The sequence below is a fragment of the Oryza glaberrima genome, chromosome 10 (assembly GCF_000147395.1).
Source record: "Oryza glaberrima chromosome 10, OglaRS2, whole genome shotgun sequence".
In the NCBI taxonomy this organism is placed as follows: domain Eukaryota; kingdom Viridiplantae; phylum Streptophyta; class Magnoliopsida; order Poales; family Poaceae; genus Oryza; species Oryza glaberrima.
Window position 1 is genome coordinate 16,777,070 of NC_068335.1, and position 16,653 is coordinate 16,793,722.

The 16,653-nt window shown below is 44.0% G+C and overlaps 1 protein-coding gene and 2 pseudogenes across 1 annotated transcript; all 3 read right to left on the reverse strand.

The window, feature by feature from the left end:
• Nucleotides 1-5,356: 5,356 nt before the first annotated feature.
• On the reverse strand, nucleotides 5,357-8,192 carry LOC127786054 (LRR receptor-like serine/threonine-protein kinase GSO1; annotated as a pseudogene).
• Nucleotides 8,193-11,009: 2,817 nt separating this feature from the next.
• On the reverse strand, nucleotides 11,010-12,965 carry LOC127785915 (receptor-like protein EIX2; the record flags this gene model as incomplete). The annotated part of the gene is made up of 1 exon (XM_052313257.1): nucleotides 11,010-12,965. A coding segment is annotated over one exon (1,956 nt), but the record flags the coding sequence as incomplete, so codon positions are not given.
• A 540-nt stretch (nucleotides 12,966-13,505) lies between these two features.
• Nucleotides 13,506-15,499, reverse strand: LOC127785916 (uncharacterized; annotated as a pseudogene).
• Between the last annotated feature and the right edge of the window lie 1,154 nt (nucleotides 15,500-16,653).

Here is a 16,653-nt window from a genome sequence, read left to right on the forward strand (position 1 = left end):
GAATACAATTTATAAATATCTAAAATTGGTGATAAAAATAAAGACTATTGGAAGAAAAGACCATCTAAAATACATGACGTGATTAATTAAGTAATAGACCTATAAAGGAGTAGAGTGGTGGCGGTTAATGGGACATCTAAAAACTATTAATAAAACACCAAATAGAATGATGGCGGGTAGGTAGTGAAGCAACCGGTCAAGGCGGTTGGCGGGACTTCTAGAAAGTAAAAAAAAAAGCCTCAATGATAATCATATTTGATTTTTAAAATCTCAATGACAATAAAAAGAAGAGGTAGCGGGCGGGTTGTACGAGAGTACATTGGCAAAGCTACCGTAGAAAGTAAAAAAAAAGAATTCCAACAATAGTTATGTTCGATTTTTAGAATCCCAATGACAATAAAGAATAGACGGCGGACGGGTCGTAGAGGAGTATACTGACAACATTTCATGGGATTTCTAAAAATTATAAAAAATGAAATCCAACGAGACAATAAATTATAAAAACTATAAGGTCCAATTTTAAAAGGTTTGGGCTTCTGAAAAGTAAAAAAAATAAACCCCAATGATGATCATGTTTGATTTTAAAATCTCAATGAGAATAAAGAATGGAGGCAGCGGGCGAGCCGTATTAGAGTACAGTGACAAAGTCGCTGACGTTTTGACGAAACTTCTAGAAACTAATAAAATGAACCTAAATGATAATTATGTTTGATTTTTAAAATAACAATGACAATAAAGAGAACAGACAGTGGACGGGCCGTAGAGAAGTATAATGGCAGCGTTTGGCAGGAATTCTATAAATTATAAAAACGAAGCCCGATGAGACGATAAACTCTAAAAACTATAAGATCCAATTTTAAAAGTTTCCAAAGAGAATGAATAGAAACAATAATAGATCAAGTAAGCAAATAAAAAATAAGATAACAGAAGTAACGGGTAGCAACTGGTGTAAAATTATAAAATTAAAAAGACAGGAATGATAGGGTTTGGTCTTTCAAACCTTATCATATAAAAATATATAATTTTGTATAGGTGCTAGCCACGCAATTGCGCGGGCCACCCAGCTAGTTATATTATTAAGACAGCTCGAAAAGAAGTCACACGTTCGCTGTGGAGGCTAGAAATTCCCACATTAATCGGAGAAAAAGAAAAAAAAGAGTCCAAGTAGAAATACAATCTGAAAAATAACTGAAATTCGGAATTAAAAATAAGCAATATTGAAAGAGGAGTCCATATAAGAACCCAATACGTGATTAATTAAAATTCAGAATAATAAATAAATAAATTGCTGAAATTAAAAAAAAGAAAAAAGAGAGTTCGAATAGGAATACTAATTTGAAATTACTAAATAGATTTAATGTACAAAAGATAATCATACCAATCTAATTATGGATCATACCATCCGTACTAGGAGTCCTCGTCCGTTTAGAAAAATCAATTGCAGAACTGTACAGTATAGACTTATGATTCTAAACCAACATACATTGCCGCACATATATAGGGTGGAGATACCAGGCTAGCACGCTTAGGCTGTAGCAGCAGAAAAATAATACAGTGCCCTCATTTCATACAAGTCCATATATAAGAACCCAATACGAGATTAATTAAAATAAAAAATAAAAAATAAAATAAAATCCAAAATTAGAAATAAGAAAATAAAAGAAGAGTTCAACTTGGAATGCAATTTAAAAGTAACTGAAATTCGTAATAAAAAAATAAAGACTATTTAAAGAATACACCATCTGGAACACATAACGAGATTAATTAAAATTCCAAATAATTAATAAAATAGATTCTGAAAATAGAATAAAACAACTAGGAATATAATTTATAAATCAAATCTATCAGAACAAAAAATATGGAAATTTAAAAAAAAATCATCTAGAACACAACTGTCGACGTTTGATGTCACGACTACGGTATTTGGACAGTATGGGGATCATTGGTGCTAGGATATACGCGAGACTGAGGTAAAAGAGATGGGGACGAGGATTTTTATACAGGTTCGGGCCCTTGAGCTGTCAGGTAATAGCCCTACATCCTGTTGGCCGGAGTCGGTATTGCTCTTATTCATGATAATCACACCAGTACAATATGTGGGTAGCCTATCTAACTATTGTCGACATGTCGGTCTGAAGGTCTGACTCGTAGTCGACAACAGGGTAGCCTTCCTCCTTGAGCTCGTGCCCGACGGAATCAGAGACAGTGCTAGATCCCTACGGCCGGCCTCTGAAGGTACCGGATAGGGTCAATCCAGGCGTATCTCTGATGTCGATATCCGGCGGCTTGTCTTGGCGTATGTAGGCTTCTATGTTGATTGCGTTGGGTGTTGATCCTCTTTGTATGTTGATTGAGGTGGTCGTGTCTCTTCCCCTCCTAGGGGGTCTTGTATTTATACCCATAGGTGTCCCCTTGTACAAGTAGAACTAGGGAAACCAATATGGATATAATCCGAGTAGCCCTTGTCGTTTCCATGGAAAACTCTGGTTGTCTTTCCTTATCGGAACTCCTCCTATATCTGAAGGTTGTTTCCGTATAGGACATGGTATGTGGTGGGTCCTGCCGAGATTTAGTCAACTACTATTAGGTATGTGGTATCCATAACAATGACAACAACGATGATAAATGATGATAAATATCGAAGAAGTAACCGGGTTGTAAAGGAGTAGAGTGGTGACAGTTGATGAGACATCTAAAAACTATTAACAAAACCCCATATAGAATCCCAATGACAATTAAAAGGAGTGACGACGGACATGCCGTTAAGCAGAACGGTCATGACAGTTGGCAGGATTTCTAAAAAATTAAAAAATAAACCTCAATGATAATCACATTCGATTTTAAAATCTCAAATATAATAAAGAGTGGGAAGAAGCGGGCGAGCCGTAGAGGAGTACAAACGGTTTGGTGGGACTCTAGAAAGTAAAAATTGAACTCAAACGATAATTATGTTCGATTTTTAAAATCCCAATGATAATAAAGAGAGGAAGCAGCGGATGGGCCATAGAGAAGTATATTGGCAGCTTAACGGGACTTCTAAAAATAAAAAAATGAAACCCAATGAGACAATAAACTCAAAAAAACTATAAGATCCAATTTTTAAAGGTTAAAAGGAGAATGAATATAAGCCATGGTAGATCGAACAAGCAAATAAAGAAAGGGTGACAAAAAAAGTAAGGGGTAACAACTTATGAGACTTTTATAAAAGTTACAAATTAGAAATACGGGGATGATATGGTTTGGTCTTTCAAAGTCTTAAGACAATGAAATATCTATTGAATAAATTATAAGTAAAATCATATTAAAAATAGATAATTTTATATGGGTGCTAATCGCGCAATTGCGCGGGCCACCCAGCTAGTTGGATCTGAAAGAACAACTCAGCCTGTCAAAGTGGCGGTGACGAGTGGCTTGGCAGAGCCACAAACTGGGAGCAGCGTCGTGGTGTGTCATGGTCGCAACTGACTCAATCTTTGCACGAAGTCTGCAAAGACAGTCAAGTCCTATGAGCAATGACGTCCAAAGCAAAGCTTGTGTCGCCAACGGCTGAATTCGACAAGCTCTTACCAGAGCTCAAGGGGTGGTCGCGGCAAGATCTGAATATGGTAGAGAAGCATGGTGGTGGCTAGAGAGGAGGGGAGTTAGAGTGGATTTGATGAGTCTTGCTATTTGAGGACGACGATATTGTTTATACCCAAATTTGACATCTAGTATTAAAATAGAAAAGATTGTCAAAATTTAGAAGTCTACCGGTTTCCTCCGAGTGGGCCGGTCTGACCGCCGTGTGTTGGGCGGTCAGACCGCCGGTTGAGGGCCGGTCTGACCGGCGGTGTGTGGCCGGTCTGACCGGCAGGACCGAGTCCGATTGTGTTTCGTCGGGTCTCGAGGTTTCCTTGCTCGGGAAGGCATGTTTCGGGTTTCCTTTGGTTTCTACCCCGAGTTAGATGTGGAGGAGGGCCTATAGAGGGCAAGACCAACCCCTATATAAGGGACATGGCCGGTTCATTGTAAAAACCAATCTACTATCAATCAATCGAATCGTTTTTCATATTGCTTTTAGTTTTCTCTTAGTTTGTCCATCTTTGTCGGTTTGCGCCGTAAACCGTTCGCCGCCGCTACGAGAGTGCGACATCTCTTTATAGGTTTGTCCTAAAAACCTTCCGTTTTACCCACGAGATGGGTAGTTCTCTAGAAATCGGCTCTGTTAGCCGGTTTAGTTATCAAAACCCATCTAGGTTTAGCTCTTTACTAGATCGAGGTGGTTGACGACTCTAGGATCACCGTAAGGCTTAAGGTGCTGCGATCGTCGTTGTCAACTTGTCACAAAAAATTGCCAACAGATATGCCACGCATGGCTACCAATGCAATGGTGTACACGGTACACGTCCTACATGGAACCGGTGTTGGCTGACGGTGGTGACCGAAGACAAAGGGTAGAGGAGGTGGTGGTGGCGGCTGGCCATCAACAACCATATCCGACAAGCTCTCTAGCACTTGGGAGTGATGATGTCGCGTGGGGTGCTCCTAACTCGCGCGCACGCGCCGGAAGATTAAATCGCGCGCGCGGAACCAGTTTCCACTTTTGTCTTTTTTTCCCTTTCTCCGTTCCGCGTTACCGAGAAAAAAAAACCTCCCATTACATGCGGACACTAATCACATGATTAACACTAATTAGTTGACTTTTTTATACTTAAAAATTTAGATTTTGTATTTGAGTTGAAGGTTATGAGTTTTGGAGTTAAAATTTTTAAATTTTGGAATTAAAATTTTTAAACTTTTTTAGTTGAAAGTTTAAAAATTTGAGATGAAAATTTTTGAATTTTCAATTGAAAGTTTTGAATTTAGGGTTAAAAGATTCATAAATTTAAGTTGAAAGTTTAAAAAACAGATTGAAAGTTACTTTCTACTAACCTATCAGCTAAGAATTTATTTGAACAATAAAAACTTTATAAAAGAAACTCTCAACCGGAGTGATGGAGAAGCTTTCAAACAGGTCATATAGCACCTATAGGAGCTAGCTCCCTTTTGGCATGTTTGGCAGGGCTCCAGCTCTCCGATTCACTTAACTTAGAGTTGTAGCCCAACCAAGCAATCCAGATTCACCCAAAACTGGAGCGGAGTGGGTTGGAGCGCTCTAAAAAATTGAACTACGGTGGTCGAGCGGGGATAGGGTAGCTCTGAGAGTTAGAGCTCTACCAAACAGACACAAAGTTTGGAGTTAAAACCTAGGAGTTGGAGCTCTACTAAATAAGCCCATATTCTTGTTGGATTCCTAAGAAACTTCATATGAAATTTTTTTAGTATGTAACCGTGGAAACTGTACCTCAAGATAAAGATAATTGTATGCCAAATGGAGTAATATATTACTTTTTTGGTCTTAATACAAGTATACAACCAAAGCAGGTCATCCTTGTGTCCTTCAGTATCAATTACAGAGCAACGAAAAAACTAAATACTTCACCTTCAGATGATACAACAAAGAAATATAGCTACAAATACCGATCGGTATTTCCTCTTGAAAGAAATTTACCGATAGAGGAGGCTTTCTGTGTAACTTTACATTGCATGCCATCAACAAATCCGAAAATGGCATACCTCCAGGTCCCGTTGGAAATGAGCATTCCGAACCATAGCCAAAACCCGAAAACGACTCCAGCAATCACACAGTAGTATAAAGACTGGTCGTCACATGTTATACAATATCTCTCGTCGGATGCAAGTGAAGCATTTGTGCATGAAATGTTCAATGGAAAGCCACAAAGCCCAAAATTATTGCTGTAGATCGATGGGTCAGTGAGGGTTTGAAGTTGATCCCCGGTGGGTATCTTGCCTGATAGATTATTGTTCGAAAGATTCAGAATGCTAAGGGTAGATATACCGGCAAGGCTAGGAGGAATGGCTCCTGAAATTTCATTTGACGATAGGTCAAGGGACTCAAGATTTTTCAAACTACCAATGTTTCCAGGTATGCTGCATAACAGATGGTTTCTTGACAAGTTCAAAAATTGAATGCCTTGGAGGTTTGTTAACTCATCAGGGATGCATTGTGATAATGCATTGCTTGACAAATCAATACCTGTAAGTAGTTGAAAAAAAATTATTTCGAAAAAATTTATTTCGAAAATTTGCTCCTGCCCCTTCCAGATTGTATCGATTCTGAACTCAGAACTAGGCCATTGTAATTATTCATCTATAGATATATATTTTGTTTTCTTCATTGAAGTAAGGTTACCAAAAGATCTGGGAATCAGTCCTGTCAGAGCATTGTTGCTCATGTCTAGCAGTTGAAGTTGAGAAAGCTGCGACAACTCTGAAGGAATTTCACCACTGAAGTAGTTAGATTTAAGGTTGAGAACCTTCAACGACTGAAGGGCTTTCCCAATCCAAGGAGGAATATTACCAAAGAACCTGTTGTTCCCAATATCTAAGGTGATGAGACTCTTACATCCCTCTAAAGCTGATGGAAAAACACCGGAGAAATTGTTGCCCGTAAGATAAACGAACTGGACAGAACAATTGTAGCTTGTCTTGGGTGGAGAGATTTCACCTGAGAAGTCGTTGTTGGAAAGGTCCATGAACTGCAGATTCTGCAGGTTCCAGCAACAGTCGGGCAGCTTACCAGTGAGCTTGTTGTTTGACAGGTCCAGATTCTTGAGGGAGAGCAGTCCGCAGAATGCTGAGCCGGAGCTGCTATTGGAGGAATTCCCTGACGAATCAACTCCGTGCAGCTTGATTGAGGAATTGTTGCCCGAATTTCCCATAATTGGCCCCGAAATGGAATTGTGGCTCAGATTGAGGAATTGCAAATGGATGAGATGACCGAGCTCAGATGGAATGCCTCCTGTCAGATTATTGGCTGACAAATCAAGCGACTCCAAGCTTGTCAAGCTCCCCAATGCCGCAGGAATGCTGCCTAATAATCTATTGTCACACATGAATAGAATTGTCAGGTTCCTTGCCTTTCTGACCTCTAGAGGAATATTGCCGGTGAGCATGTTGTTACACACATCGAAGTATTCGAGCTCCGGCCAGCTTGTGAACAAAGCCGGCGGGATATCACCTGTCAGCTTGTTGCCTGAGACTCCGAAGTACCGGATTGCCCGCATCTGGGCGAATGCCAGCGGCAAGTTACCGGAGAGCTGGTTCCAGGACAGGTCGAGGTCAGTGAGATTCTTAAGATTAGCCAGCTGCAACGGCAGAGTTGAAACAAGGCCGGCACCCATTATTTCGAGCTCCTGCAGCATCTGGAGCTGGCCAAGAACCGGCGGGATCGGACCACCGAGCGGGTTGAAGCTGAGTTCAAGAACCCTCAACTGCCCCATCGATCCGAGGAACTTCGGGATGCCACCGGTGAAATTGTTGTTACGAATTTGCAGATCCTGGAGCTTCGTCAACCTCTGGAGGAAGGCCGGAATCCGGCCGGAAAACGTATTGAAGGATAAGTCGAGGTGCCTCAGATTCGGGAGCTTATCTGGCAGCGATTCCGGTACTAGCCCGGAGAAATCGTTCATCCACAGGTCGAGGTCGGTGATGTTGCCGCTCTTAAGGACGAACTCTGGGAAGCTACCGTTGAGAAGGTTGTGGTAGAGCGAGAGTAACTTGACGGTGGGCATCGGCGAGAACTTGCGATAATCCGGGTTGGTTAGCAAGTTGTCTCCTAGGTCGAAGTGGGTAATCTTGGGGAGACGGCTTAGCTGGTACGGGATGGCGCCGGTGAGGTTGTTGCGGTAGAGGCGGAGCTCGACGAGGCCAGAGAGATCGCCGAGCTGTGGCGGGACGGTACCGTTGAACCCGTTGTCGCCGAGGTCAAGCACGGCGAGGGAGGCGCAGCCGCGAGATGTCGGCCGGGATGGCGCCGGTGAAGTGATTCCCGTTGAGATCGAGCTCGGTGAGCGCTGGGAGCGCCGCAAAGTCGAGCTCATCGAGGCCGCCGCGGAGTCCCAAGCTCGGGAGCCGCAGCCTCGCGACGCGGCCGGCGGCGTCGCAGGCCACGCCACGCCAGCCGCAGACCGGCGCGGCGCGCGTCCAGCCGGACAGCGCGGTGACGTTGGTCAGGCTGGCCTTCCACTCCAGCAGCGCGTCGGTCTGCGAGGACGACGCCGCTGCATTGACCACCGGTGCAGGGACGACGATGACGCCGACCAACACCAGGATGAGGAGAGGGAGGACGCCGCTGCCCATGTGTGGTCCTAGCGAGCGGAGCGGAGGTTGGTGGCTAAAACACTCGCTGGGTCATGGGCTCTAAATAGTCTCATGGCCTCATGAATCGACGCCACGAGCGCGTGGATCGATCGGAAGAAAAAATCTTACAACTTACAAGGCGGGAAGCTTAGAACGCTGGTCTTCGCTAGTCAAAGGGCCAACCGTTAGCAATGGGAAGATTCCCAACGTGCCTAACTATCACTTACTTAAAAAAAACCTTACCTAACTATCCATTAACCCTACCTACCTACCTATGATGGTGTTCTTTTCTCCTCGAGATAAAGATGAAGGTGAAAAATTAAGTGTTTTACTAAAAAAAATACTATTAACGTATAATTAATTGAGTTTTAATTATTAAAAAATTGGAAAATAGATTAATGTGATATTTTAGAGCAATTTTCATATAAAAAGTTTTCACACAAAACACACCATTTAACAGTTTAAAAAGCGTGCCACGAGTATCCAAAATTTTATCCATATATATGTATCTACTACTAATTAATACTCCGTATCTATCTCTACTATTATAAAAATTAAAGATGTTTTTGCTGGTACTTTGGTACTTCATCCGTGTATGACTCGGTTTCTAAGTTCATCCGCTTTTAGAAATACATAAGTAGTCATATAAGAAATATCTTTAAAAAACTTGCATGCTAACTTGAGATGATTGAACTCCTGATTGTAACTTATGATTTTCAAGAAAAATATATATCTAAGAGAATTCTCATAGTGAATTTGAGCTTAACTAAACGGTAAAACAATAATAAGATTAAAATAGCTATCACCCGTTGCAACGCATATGTATTTTTGCTAGTTTAATAAAAGGTCACTCTGATCCTCCATCTAGTGGGACGAATTATAACAGTTTCAATCGAAAAGGAGCCATTTGCCAGATACTACTTGCTAATAAATAATTTTGATATTTTTAGTATTTCAAGGTTTAATAATTTCAATTGGAATTAATTTTAGTGCCACATCTTTTGCCCTGCAATGTATATGCCGAAGCCAAAATTTAAATATTAAAACATATTTTTTGAGTTGATTTTGAGTTTTTTCACCGCAGTTTCTTTTTCAGCATTAGCATTTAAGTCATGAAGAACACATATTTAAAAGTTTTAACCATAAATTATGTTTTTCAGCATCAGTATTTGGCCAACCGATGGCAGCCTTACTCCCTCAACTTATTTCGCTGGAGCCCTTAACTCCTAAACTATTTTTCATCTCATTTTACACCCTCAAACTATTGAAAACGATTTAATTGTTCTTTTGATTATTTTTGGAAAATTATTGTAGGAAAGTTTCCTATAATGTACGTATTATATATATATAATGTTTACAATGCACATAGAACGGGAAAAAACTACAGTTGAATCGTATTACAATGTAAAAATAAAAGGAAAGTTATCCTTAATTTGTTTTCCTCTCCCTATATAAGTCATATTACGCACACATATTTGGACAAGGGTGTTGTCCATGGCGACATCGTTGTCGTCGTCCTCGTCTAGGAAGGTGAAGCCGGTGACGAGTTCCAGCAAGGGCCGCGACGGCGGATGACCGGAAGGTCGGCATCCTGTCGTTCGAGGTGGCCAACGCCATGTCGCGCGCCACCAACCTGTACTGCTCGCTGTCTGACGCCAAGGCGGCGCAACTGCTCGGCCCGCTCTGCCTCGGCTGCCAGGCCATGCGCGCACTCGTGCCGGGCGACGACGCTCACCGCCGCCTCCTCTCCCGCCTCGCCCCGGCGGCCTCCTCCATAGCAGTGCCGGCCGGCTTGTCTAGAGAAAAGAGAAGAGAAGAGAGAGACAGAGATGAGGAAGGGAGAGAATAGGGAAAAGAGAGAGGAGGCTGACGTGGCCACGCTGACATATGGGATCCATGTGGGTTCCACGCTGATTCAGCCGCCACGTAAGATAAAACCGGGATCAAAACCACCAAAGAACCTAAAGTAATGGTTTTGTAAGTTAAGGGATATCTTATATCTGGTTTTGTGGTTGGGGATGATTTTGTACTCGATGATGAGTTGAGGGACCTTCGGAGTACTTTTTCCCACGAGCCACGCCTACGCATCGCATCGCATCGCCCCCTCCGAGCTCGTAGTCGTAGGCTCGCCCGAGCTGCATCCACCTCCATCAATCTCTCTCACCGACTCACTGCTCGAGCTGCCGCCAACAGCAAAAGAGACCGCCTCCGCTCCCCTCTACCTCCGCCCAAGAGCCGCACAACACTTCGCCTCCTCCACCGCCGCCGCCGTCCGCAAACCTGGCGAAACCCTAACCTCCACCGCCTCCGCCAAATCGCGAGATCAACTCGCCGCACCTGAGACCCGGCCTTCGTCCGAAATTGAGGTGACCAGCATCTTCTACACGCGATGAGTCTCCTTTACCCTCTCTTTTCCTGGCAACATCACCGTAGCTCGCCGGAGCGACTCCCGCCCACCCGTTCCCCCGCCGCCGGGAAGGGAACGGTTGGAATTTCACAGTTAAGATGCATAAATGCATTGTTAGATAGATTAACGCCAGGAGCAAAGCTTAGGATAATACTTTATTATTTTAACTGGTGATGCATGTACTGAAATTATTCTGAAGACCATCGATCACAAAAGTTCTGTCCTTCATCAGCTTTGTATTCCTCGTTGCTACTTGCTTCTATCCCTGTCTAATATTATTATTTTTCCCATTGGCTAAGCAATAATCTTGTAAATGCAAGACAGAGAAGATAAATGAAAATCATGACATTGACATATAATTCTGTCAAGGAAAAGCAACAGGGGTATATTATTTGGTTGCTGGTTTGCATCTGAAGAGTACTTAGTGCGTACATCTTCTGCAATTTGCATAGCTTCTTTCTATGTGGTCAACAAAATGAAAAACAAAAACTCTCAATGGCTTAAGTAAAAGTAGAGCTCCAAACCAAAGCCAAAATCCGAAAACAATGCCAACAACTACAGAGTAAAATAAGAACTTATCAAGTTCTTTATGATCTTCAATTCTCTGATCCAATCTAGATGCCTGGCAAGCTATTCTCAAAGGGAAGCCACAAAGGCCCAAATTGTTGCTATAAATTGAGGGATCCACAAATGTCTGAAGTTGTCTTCCGGTGGGTATGCTTCCCCATAAGCGGTTATTTGAGAGATTTAACACACTGAGGCATGATAGATTTGAAATGGTTGTAGGGATAACATCGGAAAGCTTATTCCAGGATAAGTCAAGGGATTCTAAGATATTCAAATTGCCAATTCTTTCTGGAATACTGCCTGGTAGATCATTCCTTGACAAGTTTAGATACCGGAGGCCCTGAAGGTATGTTAGCTCTTTTGGGATTTCACCGTAAAGTGAATTGCTTGATAAATCAATTCCTGTCACTAACATAGCTGTTCCTTGAAAAGTTTCTTCATGTCCCTTCCATAATATGCTAAATCTGTCTCTAGACTGATCAAGAGAGAACAGATAATCGTATCCTCTTGAAGGGGCACTTTTCCAATTAAAAGTCCTTATTGTGGGGAAGGTTTTTTCTTGTTTCATGGATGATAAGTTGCCAAAAGTTGTTGGGATGAATCCAGTTAACCCATTGCTGGCCAAATCAAGAAGTTGAAGCTGAGAAAGTTGGGATAATTCTGTAGGAATCTCTCCACTGAAATTATTTGATCGGAGGATAAGAATTCTTAGGACAGGAAGGCTAGTTCCTATCCAAGAGGGAATCTTGCCGAAGAACTTGTTGCTCCACATATCAAGCGTAACAAGTGCTCTGCAGTTGCGAATGGTGGCTGGGAAAACTCCAGAAAAACTATTGTTAGCAAGATGCAGAGATTGGAGAGGAAGTTCAGGGCTTCTTGATGTTGGCAATTCACCCGAGAAGCCGTTTCCAGAGACGTCCATAAACAGCAAAGCTTGCAACTCCCACCAACACCTTGGGAGCTCACCACTGAATCGGTTATTTGATAGATCCAATGATTGAAGAGAGGACAGTCTACAGAAGGAGGAATCAAGGTTGCCAGATATGCTGTTACCGTTGATAGACAGATAGGTGAGGTTGATGCAATTTCCCCAGTCAGACGATAGCCGACCGGTGAGCTTGCTCCCGGATATGTCCAAGTAGTCCAAGCTGGGGTGCATGCCGAAGGCATCTGAGATGTCGCCGGTGAAGTGGTTCCCGTCCAGCCGCACCCGGTATAGGCTTGTGCAGTTCTTCAGACATGGCGGTAGCGTGCCGCTGAAGTTGTTGTGGTTCGCCGTGAAGCGCTGCAGCGCGAAGCTGTCGCAGATGTGGCGCGGCAGATCACCGGAGAAGCTGTTGTTGGTGAAGCTCACGTGCTGCAAGGCTATGCCCTTGCCGAGGTCCGGCGGGATGGTGCCGCTCATGTTGTTGTCGAACACGGAGAGGTACTGAAGGTTCCTGAGGGACAAGATGGTGGCAGGGAGCTCGCCTTGCAGACGGTTGGTGTTGACGTCCAACCTTTGCAACGCTGTCATGTTGCCAATCTCAGGTGGGATTACGCCGGTGAGATCGTTGAAGAATAACGCCAGACTCGTAAGCTGCTTGAGCTTGCCGAGCGAGCTGGGGATCGGTCCGGTGAGCGAGTTATCCGACAAATCCAACTGTTCCAGGTTCTCCAACTCGCCGAGCTCTGCCGGGATGGAACCGCTAAGGTTGTTCATGAATAGGTAAAGGATTTCCAGTTTCCTCGCCTTGCTGAGCTCCGATGGAACATTGCCGGTCAATGAGTTGTTCTGTACTTGGAACGATATGAGCTCGGGCCATTCAAATTAGAAAGATTTCGGTCTGCAGACATCAGACAACCACAACCAGACAGATAGTCATCAAGTAAATTACAGTAGAACATAGCAGTTCTTTCAGTAAAGATGCATCCAACATACCTAGTTTTTGTTTGGATACTCTTCTATCCCATAATATAAGGCGTGCACACATTCCAAGATTCAACTTTAAAAACATTTGACCAACAATTATTATAATATAAGTTAAAATTTTATGTGCTAAAATTAATATCATTGGATTGACGTTTAAATTTACGATTATAATTTTGTTGCAATAAACTTTATAATATATGAGAAATTATAAAAGATTACACGGAGAGAAAACATATGTTACACTATGTTATGAAAGAAAATGTCGAAGTTATTTAATATTTGGTGTACTTTTATTTTTTTTCCGTTACAACGCACGAGCACCTTTTTTTATTTTAGTAGATAAGAATTTGGTTCGGCGTGGGCATGGCAATCTGTACAGTCGATGATTCGAACATGGATGAACACGTACTCGTCGTCGCAAGGCATACACGTTCAGTATCACTCATCGCCATCGGACCAAGTGATGTGCTCCATCCCGACGCTCTTGTCGAGGCCCAGGGCGTCCCACACCGCCGGCGAGGCGTCCACGATGTTGTTGTCGCACGGCGGCTCGTAGTTGTGCTCGTCGTCGCAGCCGTGCACGGAGTCGCACTCGTCCACCACCTTGGCCACCACCGACCTCCCGCTGCCGCTCGCCGTGATCCTCACGCGGTGCCCGCACCGCGCCATGCCGGCGAACCACCCCGTCGACAGCGCCACCACCAGCTCGCCGTCGGAGTGGTACGCGTTGTCGCACTCCGACGGCCCGCCGCCGTCCTTCCCCTTCTCGAAGCTGTTCAGCGTCAGCACGGCGCCGGTGGCCGACGTCACCGGCGGCGAGCACCGGTACTGCGGGTACGCCTTGCCGTCCTCGCAGCAGTCCGGGTCGTTGCTCTTCTCGCAGTTGCCGGACTTCCCCGGCAGGTAGCCGCTGGGACGGCACGCGCCGCCGGCGACGGGGCGGAGGGAGGAGGCGAGGTGGCTGGTGGAGAGCGCGGCCAGGAGGAAGATCGCCATGGCGGCCACTGCTCTGGCACTCGCCGCCATCTTAGCGCAGCTGTTCAGCTAGGGTGATACTGCACGTTGTTGCGCTACCTTGTTGTCTTCTGTTTTTTCTTGATGAATTTGTGCTTTGATTTGCTTGATGGAATGGGATAAGAGATGAATGAGGTTATATAGCTTTGTTGTTTGCATTAGTTAATCAACCTGTATCGATTGGTTTTCTGCTACGGCAATCCGTTGCTGTGTGTGTTCAGATGTAGCTACACGTTCACTGACTCGCATGATCTCTCGACGAACCGACGTGCCGTTCCAAACGATTCTCCAACTTTTTTTTATTATTATTATCTGTTGTGAATCTCTTTAATTTCGTGTCTAAACATGCACGCAATTGATTGTTAATAATCGTGCTTAATTAAGCTTTAGTTCAACTAACTCGCATGTTCAATTGATTGGTTATAATCGTGCTTAAGCTTCACCTGATCTTTTAGTGTGTGTTAAGGAGGATGTGTCATGTTTTCTTCTAGCGGTGTGTGCATTTTTTTTTTATAAAGTATAGTTTTGGGAGTAATGAGAAATGCCAAAAAAATAGTTTATTTTGAGCACATAGTATACTGCAACTGCGGTACATCGGTACAGCCATCGTTACAATAAACCGTAATTTTTTGGACGGTCAAAAACCACTAAGATTTATTATTCTATTGCCAACCATCAAATAAAACGGAACTGCTAGCTGTTTGTCGATAGTTTTCAAATTTTTTTAGCTAGTCCCAAATAAAAAACCGTCAAATCTAATAAAGCCAGGATATTCAGTTTTGTTGGCCGCTATCAATAAGGGAACCTCTTTGGCGTTCTTCAGGCATCAGACCACACAACCTCGAATTCTCCCACGCTCGCGTTGAGCCCAAGCTTCTTCCACACCGCCGGCGACCCGCCGACGGCGTTGTTCCGGCACGGCGGCGCGAACCCATGCTCCTCGCGGCACCCGTTCACGGAGTCGCACTCGTCCACCACCTTGACGACGACGGACCGTCCGCTCGCCGCGCCGGTGAAGACGCGTATCCTCCGGTTGCAGCGGCGCGCGCCGCCGAGGCGCAGCCACCCGGAGGACAGCGCGACCACCAGCTGCGTGTTCCGGTGGAAGAGCATGTCGCAGGACGTGGGGGCGCCTCCGTCTCCTCGCCGTGGTCGAACACCTTCAGCGTCATGATCGCCGGCGTCGTCCTGGCCGACACCGGCGGCGAGCACCTGAACCGCGGGTAGCGCTCGCCGGCGACGCAGCAGTCATGGCTCCCCTTGGGGCACCTCGTCTCGTTGCCGTGGAAGTAGACGTAGCCGCTGGCATGGCAGCTGGCCGCTGCATCATCAGAGGCGCCATGGATGATGGGGGAGGTAGAGAGCAAGCTCATGGCCTGCAAGAGAGCAAACAGAAATAGTAGCCTTGTGTTATCCATGTCTCCTACTACTGATTTCAAAGTTTCTTCTTCTTCATTTTTTTTTTCTTAACAATGATGCAAGAGCAATTCTACGGTCCTTGAGAAGGTACCATGAGATACCAAAACTTTAATGTAAAATTTGGTACCTCTTAGCATCCAGGTACTATGAGATACCAAATTTACAATAAAAAAAGTGGTACCTAATGGTATCTCCTCAAGGACTATAGAATTGCTCATGATGCAAAATTTCTTTGATGGAGTTCAAATTCATGAATTCAAGTTCATGTTGAATGGGTGGGGTTAATTACATATTTACATTTACATCCATGTGTGTCTTTTATAGGGAGCTCTATGTGGGATGTTCCAGCAATTCCTATGCTAGTGCTTTGACTGGACATGTAACACAATGTAATTTTTATTGGTTTGTTGATCCCAAGGCTATTAGTTTTTTGACCAATAATTTTTCTGTGTTTCCAATTTTCCATGTGCATGTTAATTAGACGTTGAATCATTTGATAATGTTAAGACCAGTGTCGTGTTGTGTTGTGTTGCTCAATATTAGCTTTGGTACTAGTGATTCACTGACTAGTTACTGAACTGAGCAGTGGAGTAGTTAATAGCACTGGTCATTATCCTGCGACAGGGCGAGATAGGTGATGTTGCCGCTTCTGAGGACGAACTCCGGGAAGCTGCCATTGAAGGAGTTGAGGTAGAGCGACATGAACGTGACAGTGGGCATCGGCGAGAACTTGGCGAAGTCCTGGTCGGTGAGGTAGTTTGCTCCCATACCAAAATGGACAATGTTGGGGAGACGGCTTAGCTGGTGGGGGATGGCTCCGACGAGGTTGTCGTTGTAACTACATATGTGATTTGCACTGCATATTTTTCCTATTTAACCACTCATCTTATTGAATTTTTTCGTAACTTTCATTTATTTTGTTTGGCGATTTTCGTAGGCCTTTGCTTATAGGCGGACCGGCTTCCGTCTGGAAGGACCGTTTTTGGCCGCTTGCGAAAATGTTTTTCCTAGTAGTGAAAAGGCTCGGAAATTACATTTTTATGGCATAGAAATCACAGTTTGAAAAGGGATCGGAAATTGCATTTTGTTGACATAGAAATCACGGAACGTTTAAGGAGAGAACGTTTAACGAGTAATCGTGCTTCGATAATCA